The 17495-nt window shown below is 36.3% G+C and overlaps 1 protein-coding gene across 1 annotated transcript in view; it reads right to left on the minus strand.

Moving 5' to 3' along the window:
* Positions 1-17495, minus strand: part of LOC129670238 (cysteine-rich secretory protein 1-like) — a 75186-nt gene that overhangs the window by 52388 nt on the left and 5303 nt on the right. Inside the window, exons 3-4 of the mRNA XM_055598719.1 lie at positions 16431-16597; positions 3943-4160 (exon numbers count right to left, since the gene is read on the minus strand). Coding sequence (XP_055454694.1) covers positions 3943-4160; positions 16431-16597 — 385 coding nt within the window. The remainder of the gene's footprint in view (positions 1-3942; positions 4161-16430; positions 16598-17495) is intronic.

A 17495-nucleotide genomic window follows, 5' to 3' on the forward strand; every position in this document is an offset into this window, starting at 1 on the left:
TTGATATAAAATATGTACACAAAATGACATACAAAATATATGACATACAAGTAGAAGTGAAACTGCCTATTGTGACAAAAGAGATTAAGGGGGAAAGAGAAAGGAATGGCGGTATGAGGGGAATACACTCAACATAAACTATAGAAATGTGTAAAATTTAAAATGTAAATAAAGATGCACAAATTGGGACTAACAGAGTTTACTCCAGCAGTTTATAAGAATGAACTCAACAAGTAACATTATCTGGTACAGAATGTATTTATCATAAATCTTGCTAGATTGTAGAAATGATGGACCTTCACTTCTCATTAACATTGGAGACTTTGCATGTGATCTATTTTATAACAACGCTGCTGAATTGTTACGTAAACATTTCCTTTATGATTAAATGGACTGAAATATGGCATATAACTTACCCAAGTCCACAAAGCTCTTAAAACTGTGTGCTGATAAGAACCAGATCTTTCTGTGCACTGTGTACTAATGCTTTAAATGATTTCACAAAGAAGATCTGCTCAATGAGGCAGTCAGTACAAGGGGAATGACTTAAGCAGATCAAGGAACAGCAGCACAAGTGCTTTATGAATACAGCATGTTCAGAACAAAGCTATAGTCTGCAGATTACAAATCATGATCATGGGCACATTTCTATAACGTACGATGGCTTAGACAACATCACCAAGAGACTTTATCAGAGTTAAAATATTACACTGTGAAATTTAGCTTCAGGGCTCCATAGAATCACAACGGAATAGTAAGATTACTGAAAGGTTTAGTAGTGGTAAGGAAGATGGTGATAGGTTGTCAGTTTTATATCATTCTCTAACTCAAAATAAACATTTATTGGCGTGTGGTTTCTATGTGGTATGAATACATATGTTCATGTGTGTATATAGCTGTGTTCGCACTGTTTGTACTTATACTTACAAGTGTGTGGAGGTCACAGGCAATTGGTCAGTGTAGAATGCCTTCCTCGATTGCTCAGCACATCATTTTTTTTAAGAGACAAAAATGATTCCTGGTGAAATACATACCATCTCAGTTTGTTAAAAAGTTACATTTCCATTGGCTGGATAGTATTTTTTTTTCTTCTTTTTCTTTATATACCATTGGGTGTTTTTTTTTTTTCATTTTAAAAATTTATTTATTACAATTTATTCACTTGGTTTCCCAGCTGTATATCCCCTCCCTTTTCCTGTCCCAATTCCACCCTCCTTCCCTCTTCTACTCCCATAACCCTTCCCCAGTTCACTGATAGGTAGCTGGCTTTTTTATCACCTCCTCCTCAGGGAGGAAAGCCTTACCATAGAGGAAGACAATGCAGATAGTCCTGATGAGACCTGATAGGCTAGGATCAGCACATCATTTTTTTAAGATGATCTCTGAGGGACAGGCTTACCAGGTCACAGAGGAAGACAATGCATACAGTCCTGATGGGACCTGATAGGCTAGGATCAACACATCATTTTTTAAGTTGATCTCTGTTGCTAAGATTAGTCTATACTACCTGGCCAGCAAATCCTAGGAGTCCTCCTGTCCCCATATGCCTAGGAAAAAGATTAAAAGAATGTGGCAGCAGTCTTAGCTTTTGATTTCGGTGCTGAGCATCAGATTGAACTCTGGTCCTAAGGTGTGTCTGGCAGGGACATTACCTACTGAGTCATTTTTCCAGTCTTTTATTAAAATCTTAATATGAAATATATCCTTTTCTGCATGCTTAGCTGCTTATAATAAACAAACACACACTGTGAAATCTACAGAGGATTTTTTTTTCTTTAGTTCCTGGTGTTTAGTGCTTGCAGTGCATTTATGAGATGACATTCCAGGCAGGTTGAAAGGTTCTAAGAATGCCAAGAAAGCTAGTCCACTCTCATAGAGATCTCAGTGATTACAGAAAAATAAACATAAAAACAAACAAAAAAAATACATCTACAAGAAGACAGGATTCTGAGAAACAATCAGAGGTATATGGAGATAAAGTGCCTTGAGAATTCTAGAAATATTAAGTAGGTTTGTAATAAATGTTAGAGTAAAACTAAATATCCAGAAGTCTGTTTTGTTTTGAGGGTAAGACGTAAACAGAGTTGTTTTTTTTTTTTTAAGTGAGCAATGACAATAGACAGAAAGCATATATGAAAATAGAAAACTCATTCTAGGACTAATGTTGTTTTTTTTTTTTTAATCTTTAGTTGCTTTTAATTTCACTTATTATTCCAGAAGCATCAAAGTAAGGGGTCAGGAGTTGTTTGAGCTGGTTCTTGTATAAAACAAAACTGTGTTCTCAAGTGAATTTTAAGGAGCTTCTTTTATTTACCTTCTTTTGCCCATGCATAATTTTGAATGTATATGATTAAAATAAGAGACACATTGAAAATATACATCCACAGTAGAATAATGGTTATATGATAATATCTATCTCTTCTTTTCATCTATCTATCATCTATATCTATTCTGTATATCTATAAGTTTTCATTGATATATAAAATATATCTATCCATATATATTTTTGCATAAAATTGTATAAACATTTTTTCTCCATGGCTCTCTGATATATTTTTTTCATTGTAGATTAAGAAAACATTAAATAAGAATTTGGAGGAATGATATTAAGTTGATAAAGTACCAAAAGTTATTTAAAAATTGTTTAAACCTTTGTAGACAAGGAACTTTGCTTGATTCCCCAAATAAAGTACAGAGTGGTAAGGAATTCATTTGTCCATGTTGTAAGAAGAAAATTGGAAAAGAATTTTGTTTCTTCACTAAACCAGCCTGGTTTATGTATTGGAAATGTATGATTGTCATTTATTTCCTGCTACACTGCTGTTTACAAAGAAGAGTGTTGATTCAACACTAAGTCAACTGTTTGTGGAAGCTTAATTGCTTTGGTTTTATCTGTTGGTCCTGTCAATCCCTGGCATTGCTCTACCCAACACAGTGCTGTCTGTTTTTGTATCACTGATGACTTCATATAGAGTTGCTATCCAGCTTTAAATATGGTTTCAAAAGAATTTGGAAAGTGTTGGAAAGCACAGAGTAACTTGATTTGCATGCAAGCCCCAAACATGGTGCCAGTTGGCTGCTTCTGCTCATCTCCCTCCTATTTTCATAAATTGTTCTCTTTCTGCTTAAGCTTTTTAGCATAGTAAGAAATGATCTACAGTAACTTTTCTCTTGAAACAAAGAATCAAGACACATTGGTATAACATATGATGTAACAACATGATAGAGTATTTTAAATTGGAGCCATCCCAAAAAACCCTTGGGAGATAAATAAAGGCTAATGTGTTTGTGAACACATCCTGTTCATTAAAATGAATGCATTTAAAAGAAACTTTGAAATGAGTCATTCACTTAGAAATCAGCTACTAAAAATTTAGTAAGCATAAATGTATAATACACAATGAAATAAGACCCAGCATCCATGTGCTAAGTACTATAAAAGAAAGTTGCAAGCTTTTTTTCCAAAATAATTACATACGTTCTAGCTGAAAAAACTCCTAGTGCAGGATTTAACCAGGATTTAACACTGTTACCATCTTCTTTTGGGATACTCTCACGCTCATATGTGCATAGGAAATGTTTCTCTTGAGTCAAGTTAGATGCCTGATACTGAAAACCTAGCTAACTACTCAAATATAGTCAAGTCACAGTTATTCTAAGAGAATCTACAACACTAATTTACTACAACAGCATAATCCTTAAGAATTACCTATAAATACTTGTTCTTATACTCCTGGATAAGTGGAGTCTCATCCCTTACCAAGGAAACCTCTTTTTGAAACAGACAGAGACCATTAAAGAGAACCCAACCAATCTAAGTATGAACTTGTAGAGCTCAGTTTCATACCCAATGTTCAGAGAATTTATGGAAGCATGTCTGGAAACATTCTGAGAGCCAGAGGATCAAGGTATTCGGTATAAATTTCTGTCTCCTAGTAATACCAGAAGCCACATCTCTAAGGTCTTGGCAACATATCATCCCAAACATGAACTGAGCAAGGATGACACCAATGAGCATGTCAAACTTGACAGAGAAGAGTCCACAAGACTGCTGTTCTACCCAAAGAAATATGGACAACTGAGGAAGTCTTGGAGTGGGAAAAATGGCCTTTCTAGGAAAGAGTACACCAATTGGCTTTTCCAGTGCCACATAGTCAGCCCTAAAAGTATGCAGAGAGATGGCATTATACAGACTGAACAAGTTATAGTTAGGAATTTAGTGAAAAAAGGGGCATGAATTTGAGAGTATGAAAGGGTATATGGGAGTATTTGGAGGGAGGAAAGGGAAGGGGAAAATGTTGTAATTAAATTATAATCCTTAAAAAGATAATAAAAAAATGTTCTGTTCGCTTGCTTTGTTTTCTGTTTTTTTCAGCTTGTTCTCCCCATGGCCTCATTCTCATGCTGTTTCCACATGATGAGATAACCTTGTCTCTTGTCTTCGTCTTCTTTTTCCCTGGTTGAACTCTTCCTTAGGAGAGTTTACTGGGAATCAACTATCAGTCAGAAAATTTCTGCTTATGTTCCAAAGTCTTCCTAGCTGATGAAGTTGGTTTCAACCACATAAAAATTTCACTGTATCATATATAAACATCTCCTACATAAAGAATAATATGAGTCATTTTTATAATTTAATTCTAATAGAATGCATAGAAATCATGACTATTATTTTATAATTTATAAATTTTAAAATCATTTTAATGTACACCCATCTTTCTATACAAGTTGTATTTTTTGCCTATTCCTGAAACAAAAAAGCCAAAAGTCTTAAGAGTTTAAAACAATAAGCATACTCAACAGTTTCTGGGTGTTAGTGATTCAGAGTTTAGTGTGGTGTTTCATCAAATGTCAGTAGAGGTCAAAGATATTTATCATCTTTTTGTTTTGTATCCAACTTAATTCATTAATGATTGGAGTGCTGCCTTTTGTCTTTCCATGGGGAGCTTTTTTAATTTTCCTGATTGTCTTCCTGAATACTGAATAGCATTGTAGTTTGCAAACATATCTGTTATGATAAATTATTTAATTATTTTTTTACTACATTTTATTCTCTTTGTATCCCAGCTGTGGCCACCTTCCTCATTCCTTCCCAATCTCACTCTCCCCACCTCATCACCTCCCATGCCCCTCTCTAAGTCCACTGATAGGTGAGGTCCACCTCCCCTTCCATCTAACCATAGCCTATCAGGTTTTATCAGGACTGGCTACAATGTCCTCCTCTGTGCCTGGCAAGGCTGCTCCTCCCTCAGGGGGGTGGTCAAAGAGCCAGTCACTGAGTTCATGTCACAGACAGTCTCTGATTCCCTTACTAGGACACTGAGCTGCTATGGGTTACATCTGAGCAGGGGTTCTAGGTTATATCCATGAATGGTCCTTGGTTTGTATCAGTCTCAGAAAAGCCCCCTGTGCCCAGATATTTTGGTTCTGTTGCTCTTCTTGTGGAGCTCCTTTCCTCTCCAGGTCTTACTAATGCCCCCTTCTTTCATCAGATTCCCTGCACTCTGCCCAAAGTTTGGTTATGAGTCTCAGCATCTGCTTTGATGCCCTACAGGGTAGAGCCTTTCAGAGGCTCTCTGTGGTAGGCTCCAGTCCTATTTCCTGTTTTCTCCCTCTTTCAGTGTCCATCCCGTTTGTCTTTCTAAATGAAGATTGATCGTCTTACCCAGGGTCCTCCTTCTTGTTTAGCTTCTTTAGTTGTATCGATTTTAGTATGTTTATCCTATACTATAGGTATTGTATCCACTTATAAGTGAGTATATACCATGTGTGTCTTTTTGCTTCTGGGATACCTCACTCAAGATCAAGATCCCACCATTTGCCTGCAAATTTCATGATTTCCTTGTTGTTAATTATTGAGTAGTATTCCATTGTGTAAATGTACCACAATTTCTGCATCCATTCCTCCATTGAGGGACATCTGGGTTGTTTCCTGGTTCTGGATATTACGAATAAAGCTACTACAAACATGGTAGAATAAATAAATGTTCTTGTATACTTGAGCATATTTTGGATATATGCCTAGGAATGGTATAGCTGGATCTCGAAAAAGTGCTATTACTAATTGTCTGAGAAAACACCAGATTGATTTCCAAAGTGGTTGTACAAGTTTACATTTTCTCCAGCAATGAAGGAAGGTTCTCCTTTGTCCACATCCTCTCCAGCATGTATTGTCACTTGAGTTTTTTGTTTGTTTGTTTGTTTGTTTGTTTGTTTTATCTTAGCCATTCTGATGCCTGTAAGGTGAAATCTCAGGGTCATTTTGATTTGCATCTCCCTGATAGCTAAAGACGTTGAGCATTTCTTTGTTTTTCTGCCATTCTGTATTCCTCTACAGAGAATTCTCTGTTTAGCTCTGTACCCCATTATTTTAATTGGATTACTTGATCTTTTGCTTTTTAACTTCTTTAGTTCTTTATATATTCTGGATATTAACCCTTTGTCAGATATAGGGTTGGTGAAGATCCTTTCTTAGTCTGTAGGCTGTCATTTTATTCTGACAACAGTGTCTTTTGCTTTACAGAAGCTTTTCAGTTTCATGAGGTCCCATTTATTGAATGTTGATCTTAGAGCCTGAGCTGTAGGTGTTCAGTTTAGAAGTTGTCTCCTGTGCCAATGAGTTCTAGGCTGTTCTCCACTTTTTCTTCTAACTGATTTAGTGTGTCTGTTTTTGGTTTTTGTTTGTTTTGTTTTTTAGCACCTTTTAAGAGTTTGGAGAGATGGCTCACTGATTAATAGTGCTTGCTGCTCTTCCAAATGGCCTAAGTTCTGTTTCCAGAGCACATATTTAATGGCCACTGTAACTCCACATCTTAGAGACCTCATGTCCTCTTTTGGTCTCCTCAGTCCCCAACATGCAAATGGTATACATATATATACCAAGACATGCACATGTGCATAAACATAATAATATAACATTTAAAATGTTTTTTTAAATATCTGCAGCATTTGGAAGACTGAAATAAAGGTGTAAGAAACTTTGGTGGAAAAGAAAAAGATTTACTTCTCAACAGTTACATAGAGAGACTTAATGTATGGCTTCTATATATTCCTGAGCAAATAATCCAAGAACAGGATAATTTGTAATGTGCTTAATGAGTTTGAAATGAGTTTGAACGTATCTAGCCATATGTTCCTATGTACTGACTATAAAAGTTGGCCATGATTTGACCAAGTACTTCAGAAACTGTATAAGGGCATATGTGCCATAAGACCAGGATGTTACAAGAATCCTAAAAAATTACTTTCTTTCTTTCTTTATTATTTTTAGTATAGAAAATTACTTTATTGAATTGTTTTTAATAACAAAAAGTCCTCTTACCTGATTATATGATATACAGAAATTAAAAATAACATTAACTGATAACTATCTAGTGAAATTTAAAGGCACAGTGTGGTTTTTGAGCTTCACATACATTTATTTATCATGTCTTCACAGAAACTATTGAAGAACATTGCTTCTTTTATTTCCTTCAATGTCAAAGTAAAGGGAAAGCACCAGCAGATTTAGATCATTGTCATTCAACTAGGAAACTAATGAGGGCATGGGACATTAGAACCTTAAATTTTATAACTACAACCTCATTGTCCTTCAGGAAATAATTAATATTTGCTCTAACATGGTACAGCTCTTATGTTAGAGCTGTGATCCTAACCAAGGCTTTCAACATAATATTATCAACATCACAATTTAAATTTTCCTCCCAGGGTCAATAATGTTTTCAAAAAGTGGCATGAACTCAGTTAAAACAATTCTCCTGGGTAAAGAGATTAGACAGATGTAGAAACTGCTCTTATCTGCTTGGTTAAGGGAAATAAAACTAATCAGTAAAGTAATATTTTGAAATCGTGATAAAGTTCTGCTCCTTTTTTCTTAGTTATGTAAAAGATTCTGGAGCTGAAGGTTAATCTCTGAAGAACTACAAAATTAGCATATGAAAGAGACTAGTTGGCAGAAAGAAAGCCTGGACACCCTAGGCCTTCCTACATTACACAGAGATGGTTGAGAAAACTGGTGCAAGGTAAATGGTCTATGAAAGCCCCATCCTTTATTTTGCCTTTGAGTATGCAACTGTCTTACCAGTTCTAGCTCACATTTATCCTAAAGAATGTTTTTAATAAACTGCACCTGCTTATATTAGCATCCATGTGTCTTTGTCAAATTGCATGTTCTAGAACTTAAATATCTGGAAATCCGGTGAATGGCAACTATACTCAATAGCCAATGATGTCAGTATAATACATAACTTTAAATCTATTTCAAAATGCATGGGTATATTCTAGGTTTATTTCTGTCTTATGTTTTTTGAGAAATTTGTCCAATGTGTTTTGATTATATTTAAGCCACCCAGATATTCCCTCTCTCACACTCTTTCTCTGTGTCTTTGTCTTTCAATTAAAATCATCAAAGACAGATAGTGCTGTTCATATTCTTCATTGTGGCCTTCAATGGAGAACAGTCAACCCACAAGGGCATGAAACCTTCAGGAAAAACAAATTCTGTGTTCCAACAACAATAAATCACTAGTTGCTTCAAAACTAGGAGTAGTGCTACCTCAAGACCCAGCTATACCACTCCTAGGTATATACCCAAAATTTGCTCAAGTACACAACAAGGACATTTGTTCAACCATGTTCGTATCAGCTTTATTTGTAATAGCCAGAACTTGGAAACAACCCAGATGTCCATCAACGGAGGAATGGATACAGAAATTGTGGTATTTTTACACAATGGAATACTACTCAGCAATCAAAAAGGAGGAAATCATGAAATTTGCAGGCAAGTGGTGGGATCTAGAAAAGATCATTCTGAGTGAAGTATCCCAGAAGGAGAAAGACAAACTTGGTATATACTCGCTTATATAGACCTACAAGATATGATAAACATAATGAAATCTACACACCTAAAGAAGATAATCAAGAAAGTGGACACAGACGAAGGTGATTAATCCTCATTTAGAAAGACAAATGGGATGTGCATTGAACTTATGACAGGAGTCTACCACAAAAGGCATCTGAAAGACTCTACCTAGCAGTGTTTCAAAGCAGACACTAAGACTCATAACCAAACCCTCGGCAGAGTGCAGGGAATCATATGAAAGAAGGGAAGTTAGTATGATATGGAAAGGATAGGAGCTCTACAAGGACCAAATATATCTGGGCACAGGGTCTTTTCTGAGACTGACACTCAACCAAGGACCATCTATGGATATAACCTAGAACTTCTGCTCGGATGTGGCCTGTGGTAGCTCAGTAACCAAGTAGTTCTCCAAAGTAAGGGGAACACGGACTATTTCTAACAGGATCTCAAGGGCAGGCTGTTTGACCCCCCCCCCCTCAGGGGAGGAGCAGTCTGTTAGGCCACAGAGGAGGACTTTGCAGCCAGCCCTGAAGATACCTGATAAAACAGGGTCAGATGAAAGGGGAGGAGGTCCTCCCCTATCAGGGGACTTGGAAAGGGGCAGGGAGGAGACCAGGGAGGGAGTGTGGGGTTGGGGAGGGAATGAGGGAGCGGGATACAGCTGGGACACAGAGTTAACAAAATGTAACTAAAAAGAAAAATAAAAAAAAAAAAACAAAGTGAATAAATTGTGATTGATAGATAGATAAATAAATAAATAAATAAATAAATAAATAAATAAATAAGTTAAAAAAAAAAAAAAAAACCTAAGGATGTGACTGTAGGTTCACCTCCCTTCTCCATGCTGGGATTTTGTCTCACTTGGGCTTGTACAGGTCTCAAGGATACTGTCTCCACTGGTGTGAATTCATATTTGAATCTTCCTTCTTCCAGAAAACAGTTTCCTTCTAGTCACTGACCATCCCTGACTCTTATTCTCTTTCTACCCCTCTTATGATTCCTGAGACTTGAGGGGTAAGGAGTATGCTATGAATGTCCTATTTAGGGCTGAACATTCTGCACGTTCTTCTTTCCTCCTCCTTGACTGATTGTGGTTCTTCATGTTAATCGCCATTTACTACAAAAAAGCAAAAACAAAAACAAAGCAAAAACCAAAACAACAGCTTCTCTGATGAGAGTTGGGAGATGCTCTAAAGTATGGACAAAAGATAGGTTATGAGGAATTTGTTCAATATGACTTCTCCAAAATTATTCACAGAACATTCTAGCACTAGGAAAAGCTAACCAGGAGAGGTTAAGCTTCTAGGAGAGTACTTAAGTTAACCTTTTTTCTGGCCCTAGGTCTTTTATTTAGTATACTGCAGTGTCTATAAGAAGCAATATTACTGTCCAGGGTAAACTCCATTTTCAATTCTTTGTGTGTGTATGTGTGTGTGTGTGTATACATATACATATATTAGAAAGTTGCTATAGTAGTCGTTTTCCATACGACTTTTTGAAATGTCTTTATTGCCAGTTATCCTCCCTGCACCCCTTCCTCTAACCTACCCTCTTGCTCCCCTGCCCATGAAATTCTTTCAAGACTTATTTTTATTTTTTACTTATATGGAGTTTCATGTGCCCGAAAGTGCATATGTTTGTGGATGTCCGCAGGTACCATAAGAAAGTTTGTATCACTTGAAGGTGGACTCATCTGTATCTGTGAGTTACCATATGTGAGTTTCTAGCAATATGGGTGCTGGGAATTGTACTCTGGTCCTCTGGAAAAATAGTAAATGCCCTTAATAGTAAGCCATCTTTTCAACCCCTACATTTTATTTACTTATTGATTTTTGTTTTATTAGTGTGTATTCATTATACATTGTGTTTGGTTAGTGAAGACATTTTTTTCTACTTTATCAGATGTTTTAATCGCAATAACACCTTCACAATCACTTTTCTCACATTTACTCTCTCCCCTCTCAGTGTCTTTCCTTTTTCTAGCCTCCATCCTATTTCATTCATAAATTAAAATGTCTTATGTATCTATTACAACTCTGTGACACATAAATTATAGAAAACCTATGCTACTATTGTCTTTCATTTTTGCTTATTTCACTTAATATAATGATCTCAGGATACATTCATATTTTAACAATAAAGAATATAATTTCATTCTTCTGTACATCTATAGGTATGTATGTTCATATCTGCTTATGTATATTCTTTGATGATGGACACCTAGGCTCATTCTATTTCTGGATACTATGAGTAGTACTATAGTAAGCATTCTATGGATGTATCCAATACTATATGGTTAAATATCATAAGTGAGTATATACCATGTGTATCTTTCTCCTTCTGGGCTACCTTGCTCTTTGCATTCTTTACCACATATTTTAGTGCCCCTGCTGTGGTATAACTGAGCTCAAACAGCTTTCTTCTCTTTACTCCTTAATAAAATGGTTCTTTTCTCTACTTTCAACAATCCTTCCAATAAAAGTGTGAATCTATTAAATCTATATTCTTTTTTTACATGAACAGGTGATAAAAGTATAGGTTAGATCTATATGAAGACCATGATTCTTTTTCCCTTTGAACATTCCAAATACTTCTAGTAAAAGCTGTTGGAGGTTCCCCCTCATTCTGACTACAGAAAAGGTGTGAGGGAAAAGACGAGTCCTGGCATGGTTTCTAGAAAGATGGAAAGTAGAAATTGACTATACTGATCCCGTGTGTAATGACTGTCGCACAATTCATTCTCATTTTGTTGTTGTTGTGGTGGTGGTGATGGTGGTTTTTTTCTTAATTTTTCGTTGTCCTATCCTTGATTTTGCTGAACTTAAAGCCTTTTTTTTTCCTTTAACTTCTGCAATATATCAGATCCCTTTTTCAGCAAAAGAAGCATTCATTGGCATATGTAAATAAAGAAAGAGGGTAGCAGAGTAAACCTTTAAGTACAGACATTTAACAAATGATTGTAAGTCTTTGATTTCAATCATTCCTTTACCTGTTTACCACCAAATCTGGATTAACAATGTGTTGTAAGCTTAGTATTTTTCACATTATATGGGGTCAATAATTAAATGACAAACATACAAACATCAGACATGTTTATATATCTAATGTTGTTGAAATTCACATGCATTTGTTCTACTTTTTCTGTATGTAAAACTATGTTGAAAGGCAAGACATTGTCTGAATACAAAGTGTTTTTATAATGGTAATCATGAAGATCGATGCATCTTACTGTAGTCAACCATAGAGAGTCCTCTCTAATTTTTATAAACCATGAATACTATGAAATCTATGTTCATAAGAATAAAGGGATTCTTAAAGCAAACCTTACAGATATGCCACAAAGGTCTTTCCTGAATCTAAAAGGAGGAATGGCTCAGGACACAGGAATCCCTCTGATGAGGAGGAGGTTAAATGTGTTGTAATTTCAGCAGTATCACTGAGCAGTGCAGATGGGGATGGAGATGGCCAGCAGATGGTGCCAAGGCAAGAACAGCAGATGCTGGTGAGCGAGAGCTGAGCAGATGGTGCAATGGCACAGGCCATGTCAGCCTCAGCAGCAAGAAGTATAATAAGTTCACATTAGAAGATTCTGGAACAGCTGTCCTGAAGCTAGTACAATATGAAGTCATTAATTTCAATGATCATTTGTTAGTGTGCACTGGTGCTCAGTGTTAGCCAAAGCCAACCAAGAACTACTGAGAAAGCAGGAAGATATCTTGTAAGAACAGTCAATGATTTTATCTATTATATCTGGGTTAGTTAGATATTATTCAATATGTGTACACTTGCAGGTAAAAGAGAATATAGGGAGACCTAATGTCTGTGTCTTGCATTAGCATTGATATTGACATGCTTCACTGAAATATATGATATCTTAATTATTTTTCCAAGTTTTTGTTATGATATGTTAAAGCTCAGATACATGACAGTACTATTGAATGTTTTCTAAGAATTATAAATTCCTATTTACACCCTAAATTCTTAAGTCAGAACTATGCTATAAACAAACTGTTTCTCATGGATCCACAGACAATAGATTGGAGTACCCACATAAAGATAATTGAGGGAATGCTTTTTAATGTAGTGTCAGTATGAATAATTTTAATTATAAGTGAAAGAAATTGTTTTGGCTTTGTTATTGTTTTGGTTTTTTTTGTTTGACTTTTTGTTTGTTTGTTTGTTTGTTTGTTTTGATTTTGTATGTGAGACGTTAGACAGTATAATAAAGGCTTCATCTATAGCAAGGTCCAGGTTCTGGCATGCTTAGATGACCACCCCTCAGTGACTTCTGTCTACTTCACCTCTCTCTGGAGACCTGGAAGTTTTATTCTCTAAGCAAATCTTAAGTTCTTATCTCTGAAAATGAGCATTGTTCTTACCTGGCTGCTCTTGGCAAACGAGAATCCCTAGGTCTGCAATGCAGAGTGCCCTCATAAAGAAGCAAGTGAGCACCACAATCCAGGAAATAAAACATGCATTGCTATAACTGAATAAGAACGTCATGGGATGGGCTTGAACAATAAGACATTTTGTATGAAATGGGTATTAAATTTGTTGTTGCAGAAAAAAAAATAAGGAAGAAAATGTTTAAGTCACAGTTCAAAGTATAGTCCATTGTGGAGGGAAAGCCAGGGTAGTAAGATCTTAAAGCAGTTGATCACAACACATCCACAATCAGGAGACAGAGAGAGATGAATGCAAACTGGTGCTCACCTCCATTTTCCACTTTCTAATGGAGTCCAGTATCCCCTGACCAGGGAATGATTTCTATCACAGTAGGCAGGGCTTCATACCCAATTAAGATATTCCTCCATAAGTGTGCCTATTTCCCAGGTGGTTAGAATCTAGAGGGCCCATCAAGTTGACAGTAACACTAACCATCTCAGCTACCCAGTATTTGTCATTGGAATGGGAATTATATACACTTCAGGAGCACAATTTTCTATTTTAAAAAGTTTTAGAAAATTCCCCAAAGTAAATGTGCATATTCACAGGCCCTTCCCTTTCTGTAATCTTCCATAAAGATATCATTATCACACATCATGTTGGATAGTTCCATCATGTCAATCGACATATGTAATTAGAATATTTGTTTGTTTGAGATAGAGTCTTACTGTGCAGCCAGGTCTGGCCTAGAACTCATTATGTAGACCTGGTTGGCCTTGAATTTGTGGTGAACCTCTTACTCTGCCCTCAAAATTCTGGGACAGTCAGTATATGCCACTACCTTTATCTTATAAATTGACTGTAGTGTGTTAGATACTGCTGTTCCTGCATACTGAAGTGAGTAGTATTTAAATTCTAGAATATCTATAGGATATTTCTTAGGATAGAATAGTTACAAGTACAGGGGCTGTAGACGACAGCCGTAAAACAGTGCTTCTGGACATGGCGGGGCCATTGCACATATATGTTTAGCTGTGACTATACATGCACGATCTGCACAAGGTCAAACTAGCCAATATCCTAGCACAGACTGTGACTGTTGGGGGGGGGGGCGTAACGGAGTCTGTTTTCTTCAGGGATGCAGAACATGGTTGGATTAGACATGCTCCAGAAGTCATCTTTACACCCACGCATGTGTAGGTCGTGAATTGTGGACTTGGTGTGTTTTTAGAATGCACACATGAAGTTGGCCGGGGTGAGCAATGCGAGGCTAGTAAAAAGTTTGGAGTGGAAGGAATGCAGAGAATTTGATCAAACTGCTTTAAACACATGAATGAAATTCTAAAACAACAACAACAAAAAGCAGCATAAAAGAACCCATAAAAACCATTAAGTTTATGTAAAACTATAGTTTTATTTTTATTTTGTTTTAGTGTGTTTTTTATTATAATTTTTGTTCATTTGGTTTGTGGGACTAGCAACTGAATGAAGGATCACACAAACTAGGCAAGAGATCTACCACTGAGTTTTTTCTCCTTTTTGTTTCGAGACAGAATCATCATAGCTGGCCCAGGCTGGCCTTGAATTCATTCTTCTGTCTCTGCCTCCTGGTGTTGAGATTATGGATTTACACCAGCATGACCTGCTTCAATTTTTTACCTTAAAACAAAAGTCATCACAACTCAAAATTTACACCTTTCTCTACTTTTTTGGACATTTCATTATTAACTCTTAAAGTTGTTTCCATCCATAGTATAGCTATGGGGTAGAATCACAATATAGATGGTCTTTGGTTTGCTATGGTTTGACTGTATTTTTACAGTGTTAGAAGGGTACAACTGCATTTCCAGATTTGAATTTTGATGTTTCTTGAGCTACGGGAATACAATCCCATGATACTTTCTGTGGATTCTGGATACCTGAAGGGTCCTAGTCATCCATGCTATCATGAGGATTAGCACCTGATATGCCACATGGCTGTGCAGCTGAGTGAGGGACTGCTGGGGATTAGATATATTTAATACTTTTCTGATTTATTATAGGTGTTGTGTTAGAATTCAGAGGGCACTTTCAAAAACTTCCATGTGTTTCTTTGAAACAAAGAATTCGCCCAGGGGCTCATTGATAATGGTAGAAATACAAACAGAACACTAAAAAAAAAAAAGTTTTCAAAGATTAATACTGGCCATTGAGAGGGGGAAGGTTAGAAGGACAAAGGCCTCGAGCATTCAGAGTCTTGACCTTTAATGAATCATTTACACAGCACACATCTTTTCCTCATTTGAAGAGCCATGTTTTGTTTTTGTTTTTGTTTTTGTTTTTTATTTCACAGTGTTCTGTCCCTTACTTGTAATTCTGGAAAAGATTCCCCAGTCTTACTGTCAACTGGCTTCTTCCATATACTAATCCTGAGTCTCCCTCTCTCCACCCTACTCTTCTGTATATTATAACATTTCCATCTTAAGAACTATAATCCTGCTATAAGTAGAGGAGCCTCTTAGTAAATGAACCCCATTGCTCACCTTTTCTCTGTTCTACTTTCAGAAGCACAGTACTGCCCATTTGAAGCAGGTCATACTGGGCTGCTAAAACCACCAACCACATCAAGTACTGGTACCTGGAGTAGCTGTAGTCAAACATTCGTAGGAACTCCTCTGAATGTAGAGAGGTGTCCATTTTTATGTAGTGTATTTAGGGTGTGGATTTGTGTATAGAGTTAGAATTTCAGGTCTACATTTTCCACATCTATGGCTTCAGCTAACTGCAGATGAAAGATATTCTAATAAACATAGCATAGCTGACTGAAAAAGTCAAGATTCCTTTTTCTTACCACTATTCCCCTAAAGAATACAGTCTAATAGTGGTTTGCATATTATTTGCATTTTGTCATATTTTAGGATAATATCTTAATTTAAATATTTGCATAGGAACTGGAGAGATCGCTTCAATATTCAGAGCAACTGAATGTCATGCAGAGGAACATAGTTCTATTCCCAGTACTCATGCATAGCGGCCCACAACCACTTCCAACTCCAGCTCAAAGAGATCCACCCCCTTCTTGTTTCCACAGATAACCACATTCACGTGCATATTTAACACAGACAGACACATGCACATACATAGAAAAATATATCAACAGACTATAGTTCATGGCTAGAGATATGGTTTGGAGGCCAAGGGCACTTACTGCTTTTGTAGGAGACCAGGGTTAGGCTTCCAGGTGCCATGGCTCTTTGCAAGAGTGCATCCCAGCATCAGCTTCTGGTGTCTCATAGCCACTGGTAACTCCTGTAGCAAGGAATCTGATTCCCTCTTCCAGCACCCACGGACACCCAACTGCATGTGCGGGTGTACCTACACAGACAGGTACACATAAAAAATAATAAAATAACAAACACAAGAGAAACAGTTTCCCGCACATAATTCCAACAGTCGAGCCAAAGATATACGTAATTATGGAGGATAATTTGTTGAGGGAAATAATTCAATCCTACTTTTAAGAAACTTTATGCTATGTGATTGAATTCTTCAGTTGTCTTGAGTTTCCAAAAGGATTACTACAGACTTTTAAAGAAAGAAAACATACATCTATACACTTACATGTTATACAGCAAATGTAAATTACTTTGCCTTCATATATTATAAAGAGGTTTCTAACTCCTGACTTAACAAAAGAAGTATACCTAACTGAACTGACTAATTCAGAGAGTTGAGGTTTTTGCTTGTTCTTTGCCAGAGTTCCCTGTTTAGGGGTGAGAGTAGCTTTTATTTATGGGTATAAATATCCAGGTTTAGAGAACTTTTTGGAAGTGTGGGGGTAGACAGGGGTGGGAAATAGGAGAATTAAGGGTGGGTAACATGTTTCATGTATATGTGAGAAACTGTCAAGAAAAATTAACAACAAAATTAATCTAAGAAAGAAAAGCCAGATTTAAGGTTCACATTAGTAATTATTAGCAAAATAGAACCTGGATCTCTTTTGTTATACAAGATTAAATGAAGAGAAATGAAGCAATTACTGTTTGCTTATAATAGTAATTATAATATTGTATATAATACATAGTCATGCAAAATATTTTGTAACCTTGTCTTTTTAAGGTAACTCTTCTGAGCTTTTATTGTCTGATGATTTGAACAGAACACTATGGACTTATGGTTAGTATTTTACAATAACATTCAGTTAATATATGAGTATTTTTTTTGCACAATTCTTTTCTCCATTACTTTATATCCATACATGATAACCATACCA

This window comes from Psammomys obesus, unplaced genomic scaffold, assembly GCF_907164565.1.
Source record: "Psammomys obesus unplaced genomic scaffold, mPsaObe1.curated_primary_1811, whole genome shotgun sequence".
Taxonomy (NCBI): Eukaryota; Metazoa; Chordata; class Mammalia; order Rodentia; family Muridae; genus Psammomys; species Psammomys obesus.